Raw genomic sequence first — 22,706 nt, 5'->3', positions numbered from 1 at the left:
AAACCCCACAACCACCCCACAACCCCAAAACCCCACAGCCACCCCAAAACCCCACAATCACCCCACAGCCCCACAGCCACCCCAAAACCCCACAACCCCACAGCCACCCCACAACCCCAAAACCCCACAGCCACCCCAGAATCCCACAACCACCCCACAACCCCAAAACCCCACAGCCACCCCACAACCCCACAGCCACCCCAAAACCCCAAAACCCCACAACCCCACAACCCCACAGCCACCCCAAAACCCCACAGCCACCCAACCACCCCAAAACCCCACAGCCACCCCAAAACCCCACAACCCCACAGCCACCCCACAGCCCCACAATCCCACAACCACCCCAAAACCCCACAACCACCCCACAGCCTCACAGCCACCCCAGAATCCCACAACCCCACAGCCACCCCACAGCCCCACAATCCCACAGCCACTCCAAAACCCCACAACCACCCCACAACCCCAAAACCCCACAGCCACCCCAAAACCCCACAATCACCCCACAGCCCCACAGCCACCCCAAAACCCCACAACCCCACAGCCACCCCACAACCCCAAAACCCCACAGCCACCCCAGAATCCCACAACCACCCCACAACCCCAAAACCCCACAGCCACCCCACAACCCCACAGCCACCCCAAAACCCCAAAACCCCACAACCCCACAACCCCACAGCCACCCCAAAACCCCACAACCCCACAGCCACCCCAAAACCCCACAGCCACCCAACCACCCCAAAACCCCACAGCCACCCCAAAACCCCACAACCCCACAGCCACCCCACAGCCCCACAATCCCACAACCACCCCAAAACCCCACAGCCACCCAACCACCCCAAAACCCCACAGCCACCCCACAACCCCACAGCCACCCCAAAACCCCACAATCACCCCACAGCCCCACAGCCACCCCACAGCCCCACAGCCACTCCAAAACCCCACAACCACCCCACAACCCCAAAACCCCACAGCCACCCCACAACCCCAAAACCCCACAACCACCCCACAACCCCAAAACCCCACAGCCACCCCAAAACCCCAAAACCCCACAGCCACCCCACAACCCCACAACCCCGCCTCACCCCATTGGGGCCGCAGGCTCCGCTGACCCCATGGATTCGGACCCGATAAGCAGGGATGCGGTGACCCCACCACAGCTGCCTCGAAATGCACCAGTCCCTAAAAGGGGGAGACGGGCGGCCCTATAAGGCTGCGGGGCAGCCCTATAAGGGCTGTGGAGTGCCTGGCCCTATAAGGCTGCGGGGCGGCCCTATAAGGGCTGTGGGGTGGCTCTGTAAGGGCTGTGGGGTGGCTGGCCCTATAAGGCTGCGGGGCGGCCCTATAAGGCTGTGGGGTGCCCCTGTAAGGGCTGTGGGGCAGCCCTATAAGGAGGGGGATGGCCCTGTAAGGGCTGTGGGGCAGCTGGCCCTATAAGGGCTGTGGGGCGGCCCTATAAGGGTGTGGGGTGGCCCTATAAGTGTGTAGGATGACCCTATAAGGGTGTAGGATGACCCTATAAGGGTGTGGGGCGGCCCTATAAGGGGGGAATAGTCAGCCCTATAATGGTGTGGGGTGCCCCTATAAGGGCAGCCGACCCTATAAGGCTGTGGGGTGGCCCTATAAGAGCTGTGGGGTGCCCCTATAAGGGCTGTGGGGCAGCCGGCCCTATAAGGGTGTGGGGCGGCCCTATAAGGGTGTGGGGTGCCCCTATAAGGGCTGTGGAGTGCCTGGCCCTATAAGGCTGCGGGGCGGCCCTATAAGGGCTGTGGGGTGCCCCTATAAGGGCTGTGGGGCTGCAGGACGGCCCTATAAGGCTGTAGGGTGCCCCTATAAGGGCTGTGGAGTGCCTGGCCCTATAAGGCTGCGGGGCGGCCCTATAAGGCTGTGGGGTGGCTCTGTAAGGGCTGTGGGGTGGCTGGCCCTATAAGGCTGCGGGGCGGCCCTATAAGGCTGTGGGGTGCCCCTGTAAGGGCTGTGGGGCAGCCCTATAAGGAGGGGGATGGCCCTGTAAGGGCTGTGGGGCAGCTGGCCCTATAAGGGCTGTGGGGCGGCCCTATAAGGGTGTGGGGTGGCCCTGTAAGGGCTGTGGGGCAGCTGGCCCTATAAGGGCTGTGGGGCGGCCCTATAAGGGTGTGGGGTGGCCCTATAAGTGTGTAGGATGACCCTATAAGGGTGTAGGATGACCCTATAAGGGTGTGGGGCGGCCCTATAAGGGGGGAATAGTCAGCCCTATAATGGTGTGGGGTGCCCCTATAAGGGCAGCCGACCCTATAAGGCTGTGGGGTGGCCCTATAAGAGCTGTGGGGTGCCCCTATAAGGGCTGTGGGGCAGCCGGCCCTATAAGGGTGTGGGGCGGCCCTATAAGGGTGTGGGGTGCCCCTATAAGGGCTGTGGAGTGCCTGGCCCTATAAGGCTGCGGGGCGGCCCTATAAGGGCTGTGGGGTGCCCCTATAAGGGCTGTGGGGCTGCAGGACGGCCCTATAAGGCTGTAGGGTGCCCCTATAAGGGCTGTGGAGTGCCTGGCCCTATAAGGCTGCGGGGCGGCCCTATAAGGCTGTGGGGTGGCTCTGTAAGGGCTGTGGGGTGGCTGGCCCTATAAGGCTGCGGGGCGGCCCTATAAGGGTGTGGGGTGCCCCTATAAGGGCTGTGGGGCAGCCGGCCCTATAAGGGTGTGGGGCGGCCCTATAAGGGCTGTGGGGCGGCTGGCCCTATAAGGGGGGAATAGTCAGCCCTATAAGGGCAGCCAACCCTATAAGGGCTGTGGGGTGGCCCTATAAGGGCTGTGGGGTGGCCCTATAAGGGTGTGGGGTGCCCCTATAAGGGCTGTGGAGTGCCTGGCCCTATAAGGCTGTGGGGCGGCCCTATAAGGCTGTGGGGTGGCTCTGTAAGGGCTGTGGGGCAGCTGGCCCTATAAGGCTGCGAGGTGGCCCTATAAGGCTGTGGGGTGCCCCTATAAGTGCTGTGGGGTGCCTGGCCCTATAAGGCTGCGGGGCGGCCCTACAAGGGCTGTGGGGCAGCCGGCCCTATAAGGGTGTGGGGTGGCCCTATAAGGGCTGTGGGGTGCCCCTATAAGGGCTGTGGGGCAGCCAGCCCTATAAGGGCTGTGGGGCAGCTGGCCCTATAAGGGGGGGGGTGGTTGGCCCTATAAGGCTGTGGGGTGGCCCTATAAGGGTGTGGGGTGGCTCTGTAAGGGCTGTGGGGCAGCCGGCCCTATAAGGCTGCGGGGCGGCCCTATAAGGACTGTGGGGTGGCCCCATAAGGGCTGTGGGGTGGCCTTATAAGGGGGGGTGTGGGTCAGCCCTATAAGGGCTGTGGGGCGGCCCTATAAGGGGGGTGTGGAGAGAGCAGGGGGTGGCCCTATAAGGGGGCTGTGGGGTGGCCATATAAGGCTGTAGGGTGGCCCCAGAAGGGGGGGGGGAGTGGGACGGCCCTATAAGGGTGTAGGGTGGCCCCATAAGGGGGTGTGCGGGGTGGCCCTATAAGGGGGCAGGGGGAGAAGTGTAGGGCAGCCCTACAGTGAGGGGGGGCGAAGCCCTTATGGGGTCTGTGGGATCTCTGTGGGATCTCTATGGGATCTCTATGGGATCTCTATGGGATCTCTATGGGGTTTCCATGGGGTTTTTATGGGGTTTCTATGGGTCTGGATGGGATCTGTGGGATCTCTGTGGGGTTTCTATGGGTCTGGATGGGATCTGTGGGATCTGTGGGATCTCAATGGGATCTCTATGGGACCTGTGGGATCTCTATGGGGTTTCTAAGGGGTTTTTATGGGGTTTCTATGGGTCTGGATGTGATCTGTGGGATCTCTATGGGGTTTCTATGGGGTTTCCATGGGGTTTCTATGGGTCTGGATGGGATCTCTGTGGGATCTCTGTGGGTTTCTATGGGGTTTCTATGGGTCTGGATGGGATCTATGGGATCTCTATGGGGTTTGGATGGGACCTGTGGGATCTCTATGTGATCTGTGGGATCTCTATGGGGTCTCTATGGGGTTTCTATGGGGTTTCTATGGGGTTTCTATGGGGTTTCTATGGGTCTGGATGGGATCTATGGGACCTGTGGGATCTCTATGTGATCTGTGGGATCTCTATGGGGTTTCTATGGGGTTTTTATGGGGTTTCTATGGGTCTGGATGGGATCTCTGTGGGATCTCTGTGGGGTTTTTATGGGGTTTTTATGGGGTTTCTGTGGGTCTGGATGGGATCTATGGGATCTCTATGGGGTTTCTATGGGATCTGTGGGATCTCTAGGGGTTTCTATGGGACCTGTGGTGTCTCAATGGGATCTGTGGGATCTCTATGGGGTTTCTATGGGTTTGTATGTGATCTATGGGATATATGGGATCTGTGGGATGTCTATGGGGTTTCTATGGGACTGGATGGGATCTGTGGGATCTCTATGGGGTTTCTATAGGTCTGGATGTGATCTATGGGATCTGTGGGATCTCTATGGGGTTTCTATGGGTATGGGATCTCTATGGGGTTTCTATGGGACTGGATGGGATCTGTGGGATCTGTGGGTTCTCTATGGGGTTTCTATGGGACTGGATGGGATCTGTGGGATCTGTGGGTTCTCTATGGGGTTTCTATGGGTCTGGATGGGATCTATGGGATCTTTGGGATCTCTATGGGATCTCTGTGGGACCTGTGGGATCTCTATGGGATCTGTGGGATCTCTATGGGGTTTCTATGGGTCTGGATGGGAACTATGGGATCTCTTTGGGATCTCTGGGATCTGGGGGATCTCTATGGGGTTCCTATGGGTCTGGATGTGATCTGTGGGATCTCTATGGGGTTTCTATGGGTCTGGATGGGATCTATGTGATCTGTGGGATCTCTATGGGATCTCTATGGGACCTGTGGGATCTCTATGTGATCTGTGGGATCTCTGTGGGGTTTCTATGGGGTTTTTATGGGGTTTCTATGGGTCTGGATGGGATCTGTGGGATCTCTATGGGGATTCTATGGGATCTGTGGGATCTCTATGGGGTTTCTATGGGTCTGGATGTGATCTATGGGATCTGTGGGGTGCCTATGGGGTTTCTATGGGTATGGGATCTCTATGGGGTTTCTATGCATCTGGATGCGATCTATGGGATCTCTATGGGGTTTCTATGTGTCTGGATGTGATCTATGGGATCTCTATGGGGTTTCTATGGGTATGGGATCTCTATGGGGTTTCTATGTGTCTAGATGTGATCTTTGGGATCTATGGGATCTCTATGGGGTTTCTGTGGGTATGAGATCTCTATGGGGTTTCTACGTGTATGGGATCTCTATGGGGTTTCTATGGGTCTACATGCGATCTATGGGATCTGTGGGATGTCTATGGGGTTTCTATGGGTATGGGATCTCTATGGGGTTTCTATTGGTCTGGATGCGATCTGTGGGATCTGTGGGATGTCTATGGGGTTTCTACATGTATGGGATCTCTATGGGGTTTCTATGGGTATGGGATCTCTATGGGATTTCTATGTGTCTGGATGCGATCTATGGGATCTATGGGATCTCTATGGGGTTTGGATGGGATCTGTGGGATCTCTATGTGATCTGTGGGATCTCTATGGGGTTTCTTTGGGTCTGGATGGGATCTGTGGGATCTATGGGATATCTATGGGGTTTCTACGTGTATGGGATGTCTATGGGGTTTCTATGGGTCTGGATGTGATCTGTGGGATCTGTGGGATGTCTATGGGGTTTCTACGTGTATGGGATCTCTATGGGGTTTCTATGGATCTGGACGCGATCTATGGGATCTGTGGGATCTCTATGGGGTTTCTACGTGTATGGGATCTCTATGGGGTTTCCATGCGTCTACATGCGATCTATGGGATCTGTGGGGATGCCTCTGGGGTTTCTATGGGTGTGGGATCTCTATGGGGTTTCTATGCATCTGGATGCGATCTATGGGATCTCTATGGGGTTTCTACGTGTATGGGATCTCTATGGGGTTTCCATGCGTCTACATGCAATCTATGGGATCTGTGGGATCTCTATGGGGTTTCTACGTGTATGGGATCTCTATGGGGTTTCCATGGGTCTACATGCGATCTATGGGATCTGTGGGATGTCTATGGGGTTTCTACGTGTATGGGATCTCTATGGGGTTTCCATGGGTCTGGATGATATCTATGGGATCTCTATGGGGTTTGTATGGGTATGGGATCTCTATGGGGTTTCTATGGGTCTGGATGTGATCTATGGGATCTCTATGGGGTTTCTACGTGTATGGGATCTCTATGGGGTTTCTACGTGTATGGGATCTCTATGGGGTTTCCATGCGTCTGGATGCGATCTATGGGATCTCTATGGGGTTTCTACGTGTATGGGGTCTCTATGGGGTTTCTATGCGTCTACATGCGATCTATGGGATCTGTGGGGTGCCTATGGGGTTTCTACGTGTATGGGATCTCTATGGGGTTTCTACGTGTATGGGATCTCTATGGGGTTTCTACGTGTATGGAATCTCTATGGGGTTTCTATGTGTCTGGATGTGATCTATGGGATCTCTATGGGGTTTCTATGGGTATGGGATCTCTATGGGGTTTCTATGTGTCTGGATGTGATCTATGGGATCTCTATGGGGTTTCTATGCGTCTGGATGCGATCTATGGGATCTGTGGGGTGCCTATGGGGTTTCTACGTGTATGGGATCTCTATGGGGTTTCCATGCGTCTACATGCGATCTATGGGATCTGTGGGATGTCTATGGGGTTTCTACGTGTATGGGATCTCTATGGGGTTTCCATGGGTCTACATGCGATCTATGGGATCTGTGGGATGTCTATGGGGTTTCTACGGGTGTGGGATCTCTATGGGGTTTCTATGGGTCTGGACGCAATCTATGGGATCTGTGGGATCTCTATGGGGTTTCTACGTGTATGGGATCTCTAAGGGGTTTCCATGTGTCTGGATGTGATCTATGGGATCTCTATGGGGTTTGTATGGGTATGGGATCTCTATGGGGTTTCTATGTGTCTGGATGTGATCTATGGGATCTCTATGGGGTTTCTACGTGTATGGGATCTCGATGGGGTTTCTATGCATCTGGACGCGATCTATGGGATGTCTATGGGGTTTCTACGGGTATGGGATCTCTATGGGGTTTCCATGCGTCTACATGCGATCTATGGGATCTGTGGGATCTCTATGGGGTTTCTACGTGTATGGGATCTCTATGGGGTTTCTACGTGTATGGGATCTCTATGGGGTTTCTACGTGTATGGGATCTCTATGGGGTTTCCATGGGTCTGGATGCGATCTATGGGATCTCTATGGGGTTTGTATGGGTATGGGATCTCTATGGGGTTTCTATGGGTCTGGATATGATCTATGGGATCTCTATGGGGTTTCTACGTGTATGGGATCTCTATGGGGTTTCTATGCATCTGGATGCGATCTATGGGATCTCTATGGGGTTTCTACGTGTATGGGATCTCTATGGGGTTTCCATGTGTCTGGATGCGATCTGTGGGATCTGTGGGATCTCTATGGGGTTTCTACGGGTATGGGATCTCTATGGGGTTTCCATGCGTCTACATGCGATCTATGGGATCTCTATGGGGTTTCTACGTGTATGGGATCTCTATGGGGTTTCTATGCATCTGGACGCGATCTATGGGATCTCTATGGGGTTTCTACGGGTATGGGATCTCTATGGGGTTTCCATGCGTCTACATGCGATCTATGGGATCTGTGGGATCTCTATGGGGTTTCTACGTGTATGGGATCTCTATGGGGTTTCTACGTGTATGGGATCTCTATGGGGTTTCTATGTGTATGGGATCTCTATGGGGTTTCCATGGGTCTGGATGCGATCTATGGGATCTCTATGGGGTTTGTATGGGTATGGGATCTTGATGGGGTTTCTATGTGTCTGGATGTGATCTATGGGATCTCTATGGGGTTTCTACGTGTATGGGATCTCTATGGGGTTTCTATGCATCTGGATGCGATCTATGGGATCTCTATGGGGTTTCTATGGGTCTACATGCGATCTATGGGATCTGTGGGATGTCTATGGGGTTTCTATGGGTATGGGATCTCTATGGGGTTTCTATTGGTCTGGATGCGATCTGTGGGATCTGTGGGATGTCTATGGGGTTTCTACATGTATGGGATCTCTATGGGGTTTCTATGGGTATGGGATCTCTATGGGATTTCTATGTGTCTGGATGCGATCTATGGGATCTATGGGATCTCTATGGGGTTTGGATGGGATCTGTGGGATCTCTATGTGATCTGTGGGATCTCTATGGGGTTTCTTTGGGTCTGGATGGGATCTGTGGGATCTATGGGATATCTATGGGGTTTCTACGTGTATGGGATGTCTATGGGGTTTCTATGGGTCTGGATGTGATCTGTGGGATCTGTGGGATGTCTATGGGGTTTCTACGTGTATGGGATCTCTAAGGGGTTTCTATGGATCTGGACGCAATCTATGGGATCTGTGGGATCTCTATGGGGTTTCTACGTGTATGGGATCTCTATGGGGTTTCCATGCGTCTACATGCGATCTATGGGATCTGTGGGGATGCCTCTGGGGTTTCTATGGGTGTGGGATCTCTATGGGGTTTCTATGCATCTGGATGCGATCTATGGGATCTCTATGGGGTTTCTACGTGTATGGGATCTCTATGGGGTTTCCATGCGTCTACATGCAATCTATGGGATCTGTGGGATCTCTATGGGGTTTCTACGTGTATGGGATCTCTATGGGGTTTCCATGGGTCTACATGCGATCTATGGGATCTGTGGGATGTCTATGGGGTTTCTACGTGTATGGGATCTCTATGGGGTTTCCATGGGTCTGGATGATATCTATGGGATCTCTATGGGGTTTGTATGGGTATGGGATCTCTATGGGGTTTCTATGGGTCTGGATGTGATCTATGGGATCTCTATGGGGTTTCTACGTGTATGGGATCTCTATGGGGTTTCTACGTGTATGGGATCTCTATGGGGTTTCCATGCGTCTGGATGCGATCTATGGGATCTCTATGGGGTTTCTACGTGTATGGGGTCTCTATGGGGTTTCTATGCGTCTACATGCGATCTATGGGATCTGTGGGGTGCCTATGGGGTTTCTACGTGTATGGGATCTCTATGGGGTTTCTACGTGTATGGGATCTCTATGGGGTTTCTACGTGTATGGAATCTCTATGGGGTTTCTATGTGTCTGGATGTGATCTATGGGATCTCTATGGGGTTTCTATGGGTATGGGATCTCTATGGGGTTTCTATGTGTCTGGATGTGATCTATGGGATCTCTATGGGGTTTCTACGTGTATGGGGTCTCTATGGGGTTTCTATGCGTCTGGATGCGATCTATGGGATCTGTGGGGTGCCTATGGGGTTTCTACGTGTATGGGATCTCTATGGGGTTTCCATGGGTCTACATGCGATCTATGGGATCTGTGGGATGTCTATGGGGTTTCTACGGGTGTGGGATCTCTATGGGGTTTCTATGGGTCTGGACGCAATCTATGGGATCTGTGGGATCTCTATGGGGTTTCTACGTGTATGGGATCTCTATGGGGTTTCTACGTGTATGGGATCTCTATGGGGTTTCTACGTGTATGGGATCTCTATGGGGTTTCCATGGGTCTGGATGCGATCTATGGGATCTCTATGGGGTTTGTATGGGTATGGGATCTCTATGGGGTTTCTATGGGTCTGGATATGATCTATGGGATCTCTATGGGGTTTCTACGTGTATGGGATCTCTATGGGGTTTCTATGCATCTGGATGCGATCTATGGGATCTCTATGGGGTTTCTACGTGTATGGGATCTCTATGGGGTTTCCATGTGTCTGGATGCGATCTGTGGGATCTGTGGGATCTCTATGGGGTTTCTACGGGTATGGGATCTCTATGGGGTTTCCATGCGTCTACATGCGATCTATGGGATCTCTATGGGGTTTCTACGTGTATGGGATCTCTATGGGGTTTCTATGCATCTGGACGCGATCTATGGGATCTCTATGGGGTTTCTACGGGTATGGGATCTCTATGGGGTTTCCATGCGTCTACATGCGATCTATGGGATCTGTGGGATCTCTATGGGGTTTCTACGTGTATGGGATCTCTATGGGGTTTCCATGCATCTGGATGCGATCTATGGGATCTCTATGGGGTTTCTACGTGTATGGGATCTCTATGGGGTTTCTATGCATCTGGACGCGATCTATGGGATCTCTATGGGGTTTCTACGTGTATGGGATCTTTATGGGGTTTCCATGGGTCTGGATGCGATCTGTGGGATCTGTGGGATCTCTATGGGGTTTCTCCGGGTATGGGATCTCTATGGGGTTTCCATGCATCTACATGCGATCTATGGGATCTGCGGGGTGCCTGTGGGGTTTCTGTCCACTGACCGTATGTTGTCCATCCAGGTGAACCACGTCCTGGTGTGCTGGGGGGGCCGCAGCCTCAGCTCCCCCCTGCGCACGGCGGCGCTGGCCCCCCGCGCCAACTCGGCGCAGCGCACGAACCACTGCGGGCACAGCAGCGGCTCCACCACGTCCTGCGTGCGGCTGCGGCACGGGGACAGCGTTAGGGACCCCCTTAGGGACCCCCATAAGGGCCCCCGCATAGGGACCCCATAGGGACACACAGATACCCCATAGGGACCCCATAGGGACCCCCAGCCCCACTGCGGGCACAGCAGCGGCTCCACCACGTCCTGCGTGCGGCTGTGACACGGGGACAGCGTCAGGGACCCCCTTAGGGACCCCCATAAGGGCCCCCATAAGGACCCCCCCCCATAGCCACCCCCTGTAGGGACCCCATAGGGACCCCCAGCCCCACTGCAGGCACAGCAGCGGCTCCACCACGTCCTGCGTGCGGCTGTGACACGGGGGGACACTGTTAGGGACCCCCATAAGGACCCCCTGTAGGGACCCCATAGGGAGTCCCCTAGGGACCCCATAGGGAACCTTATAAGGAATCCCCATAGGGACCCCTTAGGGACCCCATCAGGAATCCCATAGGGACCCCATAGGGACCCCCAGCCCCACTGCGGGCACAGCAGCGGCTCCACCACGTCCTGCGTGCGGCTGCGACACGGGGACAGCGTCAGGGACCCCCTTAGGGACCCCCATAAGGGCCCCCATAAGGAGCCCCCCTTAGGGACCCCTTAGAGACCCCCCCATAGGGACCCCCCATTAGCGACCCCTCATAGGGGCACACAGATACCCCATAGGGACCCCCCATAGGAACCCCATAGGGACCCCTTAGAGACCCCCCCTTAGGGACCCCATCAGGAATCCCATAGGGACCCCATAGGGAACCTTATAAGGAATCCCCATAGGGACCCCTTAGGGACCCCCCTTAGGGACACACAGATACCCCATAGGGACCCCCTATAGAGACCCATAGGGACCCCCCTATAGGGACACACAGATACCCCATAAGGACCCCCCATAGGGACCCCTATAAGGAATCCCCATAGGGACCCCCCTTAGGGACACACAGATACCCCATAAAGACCCCATAGGGACCCCATAGGGACCCCTCATAGGGAACCTTATAAGGAAGCCCCATAGGGACCCCTTAGGGACCCCCCTATAGGGACACACAGATACCCCATAGGGACCCCCCATAGGGACTCCCCATAGGGACCCCATAGGGACCCCTATAAGGAATCCCCATAGGGACCCCCATAGGGAACCTTATAAAGAATCCCCATAGCGACCCCATAGGGAATCACATATGGACCCCCATAGGGACCCCATAGAGATACATACAGATCCCACAGGGACCCACAGGGACCCATAGGGACCCACGCTGCCACCCGACGCCCCACATCCCCACCCCACAGTGTCACCCCACATCTCACCCCACACCCCACAGCCCCACATCCCCACCCCACAGCCCCCCACCTCCACCCCATACCCCAACCCCACATCCTGCCCCACATCCCCACCCCACATCCCCACCCCACAGTGTCACCCCACGTCTCACCCCACACCCCACAGCCCCACATCCCCACCCCACAGCCCCCCACCTCCACCCCACATCCCCAACCCCACACCCTGCCCCACATCCCCACCCCACAGCGTCACCCCACATCTCACCCTACACCCCACAGCCCCACATCCCCACCCCACAGCCCCACATCCCCACCCCATACCCCAACCCCACACCCTGCCCCACATCCCCAACCCCACAGCCCCACATCCCAACCCCACAGTGTCACCCCACATCTCACCCCACACCCCACATCCCCACCCCATACCCCACCCCACAGCCCCCATCTCCACCCCACACCCTGCCCCACATCCCCACCCCACAGTGTCACCCCACGTCTCACCCCACACCCCACAGCACCCCATCCCCACCCCATACCCCACCCCACAGCCTGCCCCACATCCCCAACCCCGCAGCCCCACATCCCCACATCCCCACCCCACAGTCACCCCACATCTCACCCCACACCCCACAGCCCCACATCCCCACCCCACAGCCCCCCACCTCCACCCCATACCCCAACCCCACATCCTGCCCCACGTCCCCACCCCACATCCCCACATCCCCCCCCCACACCCCCCATCTCCACCCCATACCCCAACCCCACATCCCCACCCCACAGTGTCACCCCACATCTCACCCCACACCCCACATCCCCACCCCATACCCCACCCCACAGCCCCCATCTCCACCCCACACCCTGCCCCACATCCCCACCCCACAGCCCCACATCCCCACCCCACAGTGTCACCCCACGTCTCACCCCACAGCCCCACATCCCCCCCCCACAGTCCCCCCACATCTCACCCCACACCCCACACCCCACATCCCCACATCCCCACCCCAAACCCCACCCCACAGCCTGCCCCACATCCCCAACCCCACAGCCCCACATCCCCCTCCCATACCCCCCACCTCCACCCCATACCCCAACCCCACACCCTGCCCCACATCCCCACCCCACAGCGTCACCCCACATCTCACCCCACACCCCACAGCCCCACATCCCCACCCCACAGCCGCCCACCTCCACCCCATACCCCAACCCCACATCCTGCCCCACATCCCCAACCCCACAGCCCCACATCCCCACCCCACAGTGTCACCCCACGTCTCACCCCACAGCCCCACATCCCCCCCCCACAGTCCCCCCACGTCTCACCCCACACCCCACATCCCCACATCCCCACCCCAAACCCCACCCCACAGCCCCTCCCCACACCCTGCCCCACATCCCCAACCCCACATCCCCACATCCCCACCCCAGTCACCCCACATCTCACCCCACATCCCCACCCCATACCCCACTCCACAGCCCCACCCCACATCCTGCCCCACATCCCCAACCACAGCCCACATCCCCACCCCATACCCCACCCCACAGCCCCACCCCACATCCTGCCCCACATCCCCAACCCCGCAGCCCCACATCCCCACCCCATACCCCCCATCTCCACCCCACATCTCACCCCACATCCCCACCCCACAGCCTGCCCCACATCCCCAACCCCACAGCCCACATCCCCACCCCACAGCCCCCATCTCCACCCCACACCCTGCCCCACATCCCCACCCCACAGCCCCACATCCCCCCCTTACCTGCATATGGGCACAGCCATGGGGTTTTCGCTCTCCCCCCGCAGCAGCCCCAGCCGCTGCAGCGCCGCCACCACCGCACTGCGCGCCTCGAAGCGCCGCATCCCCTATGGGGCACAGAGCCACTGCTGCCCCACAGCGCCCCATAGCGCCTGCCCCATAGCGACCCATAGCGACCTGCCCCATAGCGCCCCATAGAGACCTGCCCCATAGAGACCTGCCCCATAGCGCCCCATAGAGACCTGCCCCATAGAGTCCTGCCCCACGCGCCTCGAAGCGCCACATCCCCTATGGGGTACCGACACACTGCTGCCCCATAGCGCCCTGCCCCATAGCAACCCGTAGAGCCCTGCCCCATAGCGACCTGCCCCATGAGCCTCAAAGCGCCGCATCCCCTATGGGGCACCGACACACCGCTGCCCCATAGCGCCCCATAGAGACCTGCCCCATAGTGCCCTGCCCCACAACGCCCTGCCCCACAGCACCGCATGCCCCATAGTGACCCATAGAGACCTGCCCCATAGCGACCTGCCCCATAGCGACCTGCCCCATGCGCCTCAAAGCACCGCATGCCCTATGGGGCGCCGAGTCAATGCTGCCCCACAGCGCCCCATAGCCACCCCATATCCACCCCATAGCACCCTGTATCGCCCCGCCAGCACCCCATATCCACCCTACAGCGCCCCATAGCCACCCCATAGTGTGCCATATCCGTCTCATAGCACCCCACAGCACCCCATATCCCCCCCCAGCGCCCCATATCCGTCTCATAGCACCCCATAGCACCCCGTATCCCCCCCACTGCACCCCATATCCACCCCACAGCACCCCATAGCACCCCGTATCCCCCCCACTGCACCCCATATCCACCCCACAGCACCCCATAGCACCCCGTATCCCCCCCACTGCACCCCATATCCACCCCACAGCACCCCATAGCACCCCGTATCCCCCCCACTGCACCCCATATCCACCCCACAGCACCCCATAGCTACCCCATAGTGCCCCATATCCCCCCCACAGCACCCCACAGCCACCCCAGAGCACCCCAAAGCCACCCCATAATGCCCCATATCTGCCCCATAGTACCTCACAGCACCTTGTATCCCCCCCACAGCACCCCATATCCACCCCACAGCACCCATAGCCACCCCATAGTGCCCCATACCGCCCCAAATCCACCCCATATCCACCCCACAGTGCCCCATAGCCACCCCATAGTGCCCCATAACCACCCAGAGTGCCCCACAGCACCCCATATCCACCCCATAACACCCTGTATCGCCCCGCCAGCACCCCATATCCACCCCACAGCACCCCATATCCATCTCATAGCACCCCACAGCACCCCATATCCCCCCCCAGCGCCCCATATCCCCCCCACAGCACCCCATATCCACGCCATAGTGCCCCACAACACCCCATATCCACCCCACAGCACCCCATATCCACCCCACAGCACCCATAGCCACCCCACAGCGCCCCATAACCACGCCATAGTGCCCCACAGCACCCCATATCCACCCCGCAGTGCCCCATAGCCACCCCATAGTGCCCCATATCTGCCCCATAGTGCCTCACAGCACCCCGTATCCACCCCACAGCACCCCATATCCACCCCATAGTGCCCCACAGCACCCTGTATCCACCCCACAGCACCCCATATCCACCCCACAGCACCCCATATCCACCCCATAGTGCCCCACAGCACCCTGTATCCACCCCACAGCACCCCATATCCACCCCACAGCACCCCATATCCACCCCATAGTGCCCCACAGCACCCTGTATCCACCCCACAGCACCCCATATCCACCCCACAGCACCCCATATCCACCCCATAGTGCCCCACAGCACCCTGTATCCACCCCACAGCACCCCATATCCACCCCACAGCGCCCCATATCCCCCCTACAACAGCTCATATCCACCCCATAGTGCCCCATACTGCCCCATAGCCACCCCATAGTGCCCCATATCTGCCCCATAGTGCCTCACAGCACCCCGTATCCACCCCACAGCGCCCCATATCCGTCTCATAGCACCCCACAGCACCCTGTATCCCCCCCCCAGCGCCCCATATCCGTCTCATAGCACCCCACAGCACCCCATATCCCCCCCCAGTGCCCCATATCCGTCTCATAGCACCTCATATCCACCCCATATCCCCCCCCCAGCACCCCATATCCGTCTCATAGCACCCCACAGCGCCCCATATCCTCCCCCCAGTGCCCCATATCCCCCCCACAGCACCCCATATCCACGCCATAGTGCCCCACAGCACCCCATATCCACCCCGCAGTGCCCCATAGCCACCCCATAGTGCCCCATATGTGCCCCATAGTGCCCTACAGCACCGCATATCCACCCTATATCCACCCCACAGCACCCCATATCCACCCCATAGCACCCTGTATCACCCCGCCAGCACCCCATATCCACCCCACAGCGCCCCATAGCCACCCCATAGTGTGCCATATCCATCTCATAGCACCCCACAGCACCCCATATCCCCCCCCAGCGCCCCATATCCGTCTCATAGCACCCCACAGCACCCCATATCCTCCCCCCAGTGCCCCATATCTCCCCCCCAGCGCCCCATATCCCCCCCCCAGCGCCCCATATCCGTCTCATAGCACCCCACAGCACCCCATATCCTCCCCCCAGTGCCCCATATCTCCCCCCCAGCGCCCCATATCCCCCCCCCAGCGCCCCATATCCGTCTCATAGCACCCCACAGCACCCCATATCCTCCCCCCAGTGCCCCATATCTCCCCCCCAGCGCCCCATATCCCCCCCCCAGCACCCCATATCCGTCTCATAGCACCCCACAGCACCCCATATCCCCCCCCCAGCGCCCCATATCCGTCTCATAGCACCTCATATCCACCCCATATCCCCCCCCCAGCACCCCATATCCGTCTCATAGCACCCCACAGCACCCCATACCCACCCCCCAGCGCCCCATATCCGTCTCATAGCACCCCACAGCGCCCCATATCCCCCCCCCCAGCGCCCCACATCCCCCCCATCTCACCAGGAAGGGGGGGGGCACGTTCTGCAGCCTCCCATCCTCCCCCATGATGCTGACCAAGGGCAGTTGGTGCCGCTGCCCCACATCGAAGTCGGTGGCGTCGTGGGCGGGGGTCACCTTCACTGCACCTGGGGGGGGGGGGGGGGAATCAGGGACCCCCACGGACCCCCCCATCCCGGCTCCACCCACTTCTATTCCAACCAATCAGCAAGTGCCACCCACTTCCTGCCCCGCCCCCACCACTCAACACCTCTCCATAAGCTCCGCCCATTTCTAAGCCCCGCCCACTTCTGGTCCAGCCCATTTCCAAGCCCCGCCCCCAACCCCTATAGGACCCTCCTATCCTCAGGCTCCTCCCCTTCCGAAGCCCCGCCCACTTCAGATCCCACCAATCGCCAAGCTCTGCCCAATTCAGGCCCCGCCCCCACAACGCCCCCACCCTTTAATAAGCCACGCCTCCCTGCAGGCTCCTCCCCTTCCCGGCTCCACCCACTTCTCTTCCAACCAATCAGCACGCGACACCCACTTCCTGCCCCGCCCCCACCACTCCACACCTCTCCATAAGCTCCGCCCATTTCTAAGCCCCGCCCACTTCATGCTCCTCCCCTTTCCGAGCCCCGCCCCCAACCCCTGTAGAACCCTCCTATCCTCAGGCTCCTCCCCTTCCGAAGCCCCGCCCACTTCAGATCCCACCAATCCCCAAGCTCTGCCCAAATCCAGCCCCGCCCCCACCACGCCCCACCCCTCCATAAGCCCCGCCCATTTCCAAGCCCCGCCCACTTCTAGTCCGGCCCATTTCCAAGCCCCGCCCCCAACCCCTATAGGCCCCTCAACCCCTATAGGACCCTCCTACCCCAGGCTCCTCCCCTTCCCAAGCCCCGCCCACTTCAGATCCCACCAATCCCCAAGCTCTGCCCATTTCAGGCCCCGCCCCAAGACGTCCCACACTTCTGCAGGCTCCTCCCCTTCCCGGCTCCACCCACTTCAGATCCCACCAATCCCCAAGCTCTGCCCAATTCAGGCCCCGCCCCCACCACGCCCCCACCCTTTAATAAGCCACGCCTCCCTGCAGGCTCCTCCCCTTCTCGGCTCCACCCACTTCTATTCCAACCAATCACCAAGCGCCACACACATCCTGTCCCACCCCCCACCATGACCCACCCATAAGCTCTGCCCCTTCCAAGCCCCGCCCATTTCCGGTCCCACCAATCGCCAAGCTCTGCCCAACTCAGGCCCTGCACCCAATCACACTCTGCTCCTTAATAAGCCCCGCCTCCCTGCAGGCTCCTCCCCTTCCCGGCTCCACCCACTTCTATTCCAACCAATCAGCACGTGACACCCACTTCCTGCCCCGCCCACACCACTCCACACCTCTCCATAAGCTCCGCCCATTTCTAAGCCCCGCCCAATTCATGCTCCTCCCCTTTCCGAGCCCAGCCCCCAACACCTATAGGACCCTCCTATCATCAGGCTCCTCCCCTTCTGAAGCCCCGCCCACTTCAGATCCCACCAATCCCCAAGCTCTGCCCATTTCAGGCCCCACCCCCACTATGCCCCACCCTTTAATAAGCCCCGCCCCTCTGCAGGCTCCTCCCCTTCCCGGCTCCACTTACTTCTATTCCAACCAATCAGCAAGCGCCACCCACTTCCTGCCCCGCCCCCACCGCTCCACACCCCTCCATAAGCTCCGCCCATTCCTAAGCCCCGCCCACTTCTGGTCCAGCCCCCTTCCAAGCCCCGCCCCCAACACCTATAGGACCACTCTATCCTCAGGCTCCTCCCCTCCCCAAGCCCCGCCCACTTCAGATCCCACCAATCCCCAAGCTCTGCCCATTTCAGGCCCCGCCCCATCACACCCCAAACTTCTACAGGCTCCTCCCCTTCCCGGCTCCACCCACTTCTATTCCAACCAATCAGCAAGCGCCACCCACTTCCTGCCCCGCCCCCACTGCTCCACACCTCTCCATAAGCTCCGCCCATTTCTAAGCCCCGCCCACTTCTGGTCCGGTCCGTTTCCAAGCCCCGCCCCCAACCCCTATAGGCCCGTCCTATCATCAGGCTCCTCCCCTTCCCAAGCCCCGCCCACTTCAGATCCCACCAATCCCCAAGCTCTGCCCAACTCAGGCTCCGCCCCAAGGCAACCCACCCTTCTGCAGGCTCCACCCCATCCCGGCTCCACCCACTTCTATTCCAACCAATCACCAAGCGCCATCCACTTCCTGCCCCGCCCCCACCAACACACCTTCCCACCCATAAGCTCCGCCCCTTCAAAATCCCCCCACCCACTCATGGATCCGCCCCTTTACCCAGCCCCGCCCTCTTTCCAAGCCCCGCCCCACTACAAGCTCCGCCCCTTTCAGACCCCCATCCACTCCTCGCTCTGCCCCTTTTCCAAGCCCCTCCTCTTTTCCAAGCCCCTCCCCTTTCATAACCCCCCTTCCATTCCTGGCTCCGCCCCCTTTCAAGCCCCCTTTTAAGACCCGACCCCTTTTCCCAAGCCCCGCCCCCTTTTCCAAGCCCCACCCCTCTACACGCTCCTCCCCTTTCGACACCCCCCATCAACTCCTGGCTCCACCCATATCCAAGCCCCGCCCCCTTCCCATGCCCCGCCCCCATTTCCAAGCCCCACCCCTCTACAAGCTCCGCCCCTTTCAACACCCCCCATCAACTCCTGGCTCCACCCCTTCCCAAGCCCCGCCCCCTTCCCAAGCCCCGCCCCCTTTCCAGGCCCCGCCCCTCACCGGTTCCAAACTGGGGGTCGACGAAGGCGTCCATGATGATTGGCAGGCTCTGCCCGGTGAACGGGTGCACCACGCGCCGACCAATCAGGTGCTGGGGGGGCGGGGCAACGCCGTCATCCATTGGCCACGCCCCCACCCCACGCCCGGAAGTCCCGCCCATCGCTTCCCAGCCCCTCCTCCTTCCCCCCCCGCATCCCTTTCCTCATTAGGGTAACGAGCGGGGCAATTAATGGTGGGAATTAATGGGGATCTGTGGGTCTGCCCCATAGAGAGTCACCCATGGGGCTCTATGGGATCTGTGGGGCTCTATGGGTCGCTATGGGATCTATGGGGATCTATGGGGCTCTATGGGATCTATGGGTCACCATGGGATCTGTGGGGATCCATGGGTCACATGGGATCTACGGGTCACATGGGATCTATGGGTCACCATGGGATCTATGGGTCACCATGGGATCTGTGGGGCTCTATGGGTCGCTATGGGATCTATGGGGATCCAAGGGTCACTATGGGATCTGTGGGGCTCTATGGGGCTCCATGGGGCTCTATGGGATCTATGGGTCACCAGGAGATCTGTGGGGCTCTATGGGTCGCTATGGGATCTATGGGGATCTATGGGTCACTATAGGATCTATGGGGCTCTATGGGATCTATGGGTCACCATGGGATCTATGGGGCTCTATAGGATCTATGGGATCTATGGGGCTCCATCTATGGGATCTATGGGGCTCTATGGGTCACTATGGGATCTATGGGGCTCTATGGGATCTATGGGGCTCTATGGGCTGCTATAGGATCTATGGGGCTCCATCTATGGGATCTATGAGTCTCTATGGGGCTCTATGAGATCTATGGGGCTCTATGGGTCGCTATGGGATCTATGGGGCTCCATCTATGGGATCTATGGGGCTCTATGGGATCTATGGAGCTCTATGGGTCACCATGGGATCTATGGGTCATTATGGGATCCGTGGGGATCTATGGGTTGCTATGGGATCTATGGGTCCCTATGGGATCTGTGGGTCCCTATGGGATCTGTGGGTCCCTCTATGGGTCACTATGGGATCTGTGGGTCCCTCTATGGGTCCCTATGGGATCTATAGGTCCCTCTATGGGTCCCTATGGGATCTATGGGTCCCACCCACAGAAGAATCACCCTCCACCCCCCTGGAAGTTGTGCCTTCAGCCCACCTGAAGCCCCGCCCCCCTCCCCCCGGAAGTCCCGCCCCCCTCCTCCAGAAGCCCTGCCCCCGTCCTCCTGGAAGTCCCACCCCTCCCCCAGGAAAGCCCCGCCCCCCTCCCCCCGGATGTCTCACCCCCCCCCGGAAGTCCCACCCATCTCCCGGAAGCCCCGCCCCCCTCCCCCAGAAGCCCCCCCGCCCCCTTCCTCCCGGAAGTCCCACCCCCCTTCCCCAGAAGCCCTGCCACCGTCCTCCCGGAAGTCCCACCCCTCCCCCCAGAAGGCTCATCCCTCCCCCGAAAGCCCCCCCCCCTCCAGGAAGTCCCACCCCTCCCCCCGGAAGCCCCGCCCCCCTCCCCCCGGAAGCCCCGCTCCCCTCCCCCAGAAGCCCTGCCCCCGTCCTCCTGGAAGTCCCACCCCTCCTCCAGGAAGTCCCGCCCCTCCCCCCAGAAGCCCCACCCCTCCCCAGGAAGCCTCGCCCCCCTCCTCCACGACGTCCCACCCCTCTCCCCGGAAGTCCCGCCCCCCTCCCCCCGGAAGCCCCGCCCACCTGGTAGCGGGGGTCGTCGGGATGCACGGCGACGGCGGCATCGCCCAGCATGGTTTCCGGCCGCGTCGTGGCCACCACCACCTCCTGCGGCCCCGCCTCGCCGCCTGTGGGGCACGCCGTCACCCCACAGCGCCCCACTGCGCCCCATAGCGCCCCACTGCCTGCCCCATAGCGCCCCACAGCGCCCCACTGCCTGCCCCACAACGCCCCATAGCACCCCATAGCGCCTCTGTGCCTGCCCCACAGCGCCCCACTGCCTGCCCCATAGCGCCCCACTGCCTGCCCCACAGCGCCCCATAGCACCCCATAGCACCTCTGTGCCTGCCCCACAGCGCCCCACTGCCTGCCCCATAGCGCCTCTGTGCCTGCCCCACAGCGCCCCACAGCGCCCCACTGCCTGCCCCATAGCGCCTCACAGCGCCCCACAGCACCCCACAGCGCCCCACTGCCTGCCCCATAGCGCCCCATAGCACCCCATAGCACCTCTGTGCCTGCCCCACAGCGCCCCACTGCCTGCCCCATAGCGCCCCACTGCCTGCCCCACAGCGCCTCTGTGCCTGCCCCACTGCCTGCCCCATAGCGCCCCACTGCCTGCCCCATAGCGCCTCTATGCCTGCCCCATAGCGCCCCATAGCGCCTCTGTGCCTGCCCCATAGCGCCCCACTGCCTGCCCCACAGCGCCTCTGTGCCTGCCCCACAGCGCCCCATTGCCTGCCCCATAGCGCCCCACTGCCTGCCCCATAGCGCCTCTGTGCCTGCCCCACAGCGCCCCACTGCCTGCCCCACAGCGCCTCTGTGCCTGCCCCATAGCGCCCCACTGCCTGCCCCATAGCGCCTCTATGCCTGCCACACAGCGCCCCACTGCCTGCCCCATAGCGCCTCTGTGCCTGCCCCATAGCGCCTCTGTGTCTGCCCCATAGCGCCCCATAGTGCCTCTGTGCCTGCCCCATAGCGCCCCACAGCGCCCCATAGCGCCTCTGTGCCTGCCCCATAGCACCTGTGTGTCTGCCCCACAGCGCCCCCCGGCCTGCCCCATAGCGCCCCACTGCCTGCCCCACAGCGCCCCATAGCACCTCTGTGCCTGTCCCATAACGCCTGTGTCTGCCCCATAGCGCCTCCGTGCCTGCCCCATAGCGCCCCATAGAGCTGCTGTGCCTGACCCCACAGCGCCCCATAGCCTTCTGTGCTGGCCCCATAGTGCCCCACAGCACCCCATAGCGCCTCTGTGCCTGCCCCATAGCGCCCCATAGAGCTGCTGTGCCTGCCCCATAGCACCTCTGTGCCTGCCCCATAGCGCCCCACATCCCATCCCCCATATCCCACCCCCCACATCCCACATCCCCACCCCCCATCCCCCACATCCCACCCCCCCAATCCCAGACCCCCTACACCCCAACCCCACATCCCACCCCCCACATCCCACATCCCACACCCCACATCCCTCCCACCTCATCCCCCATCCCATCCCACCCCCCATATCCCCCACCCCATACCCCACATCCCACATCCCACCCCCTACACCCCACCCCCCATATCCCACAGCCCCACACCCCATATCCCACATCCCACCCCCCATATCCCCCCCATCCCATATCCAACACCCCCCACACCCCATATCCCATATCCCACACCCCC

General features: G+C 59.8%; 1 protein-coding gene across 3 annotated transcripts in view; it reads right to left on the bottom strand.

Moving 5' to 3' along the window:
- VARS1 (valyl-tRNA synthetase 1) overlaps positions 1–22,706 on the bottom strand; it is a 106,006-nt gene that overhangs the window by 42,545 nt on the left and 40,755 nt on the right. For all 3 annotated transcript variants that reach the window (XM_090129008.1, XM_090129006.1, XM_090129005.1), the window contains exons 11-16: positions 21,072–21,175; positions 19,342–19,432; positions 16,604–16,728; positions 13,570–13,673; positions 10,377–10,535; positions 1,083–1,179 (exon numbers count right to left, since the gene is read on the bottom strand). In XM_090129008.1, coding sequence (XP_089985134.1) covers positions 1,083–1,179; positions 10,377–10,535; positions 13,570–13,673; positions 16,604–16,728; positions 19,342–19,432; positions 21,072–21,175 — 680 coding nt within the window. The remainder of the gene's footprint in view (positions 1–1,082; positions 1,180–10,376; positions 10,536–13,569; positions 13,674–16,603; positions 16,729–19,341; positions 19,433–21,071; positions 21,176–22,706) is intronic.

The sequence above is a fragment of the Phasianus colchicus genome, chromosome 35 (genome assembly GCF_987193195.1).
Source record: "Phasianus colchicus chromosome 35, bPhaCol1.hap1.1, whole genome shotgun sequence".
Lineage (NCBI taxonomy): Eukaryota > Metazoa > Chordata > Aves > Galliformes > Phasianidae > Phasianus > Phasianus colchicus.
Note: the sequence above shows the minus strand (reverse complement) of the source record. Positions and strands in the feature narration are given on the sequence as shown.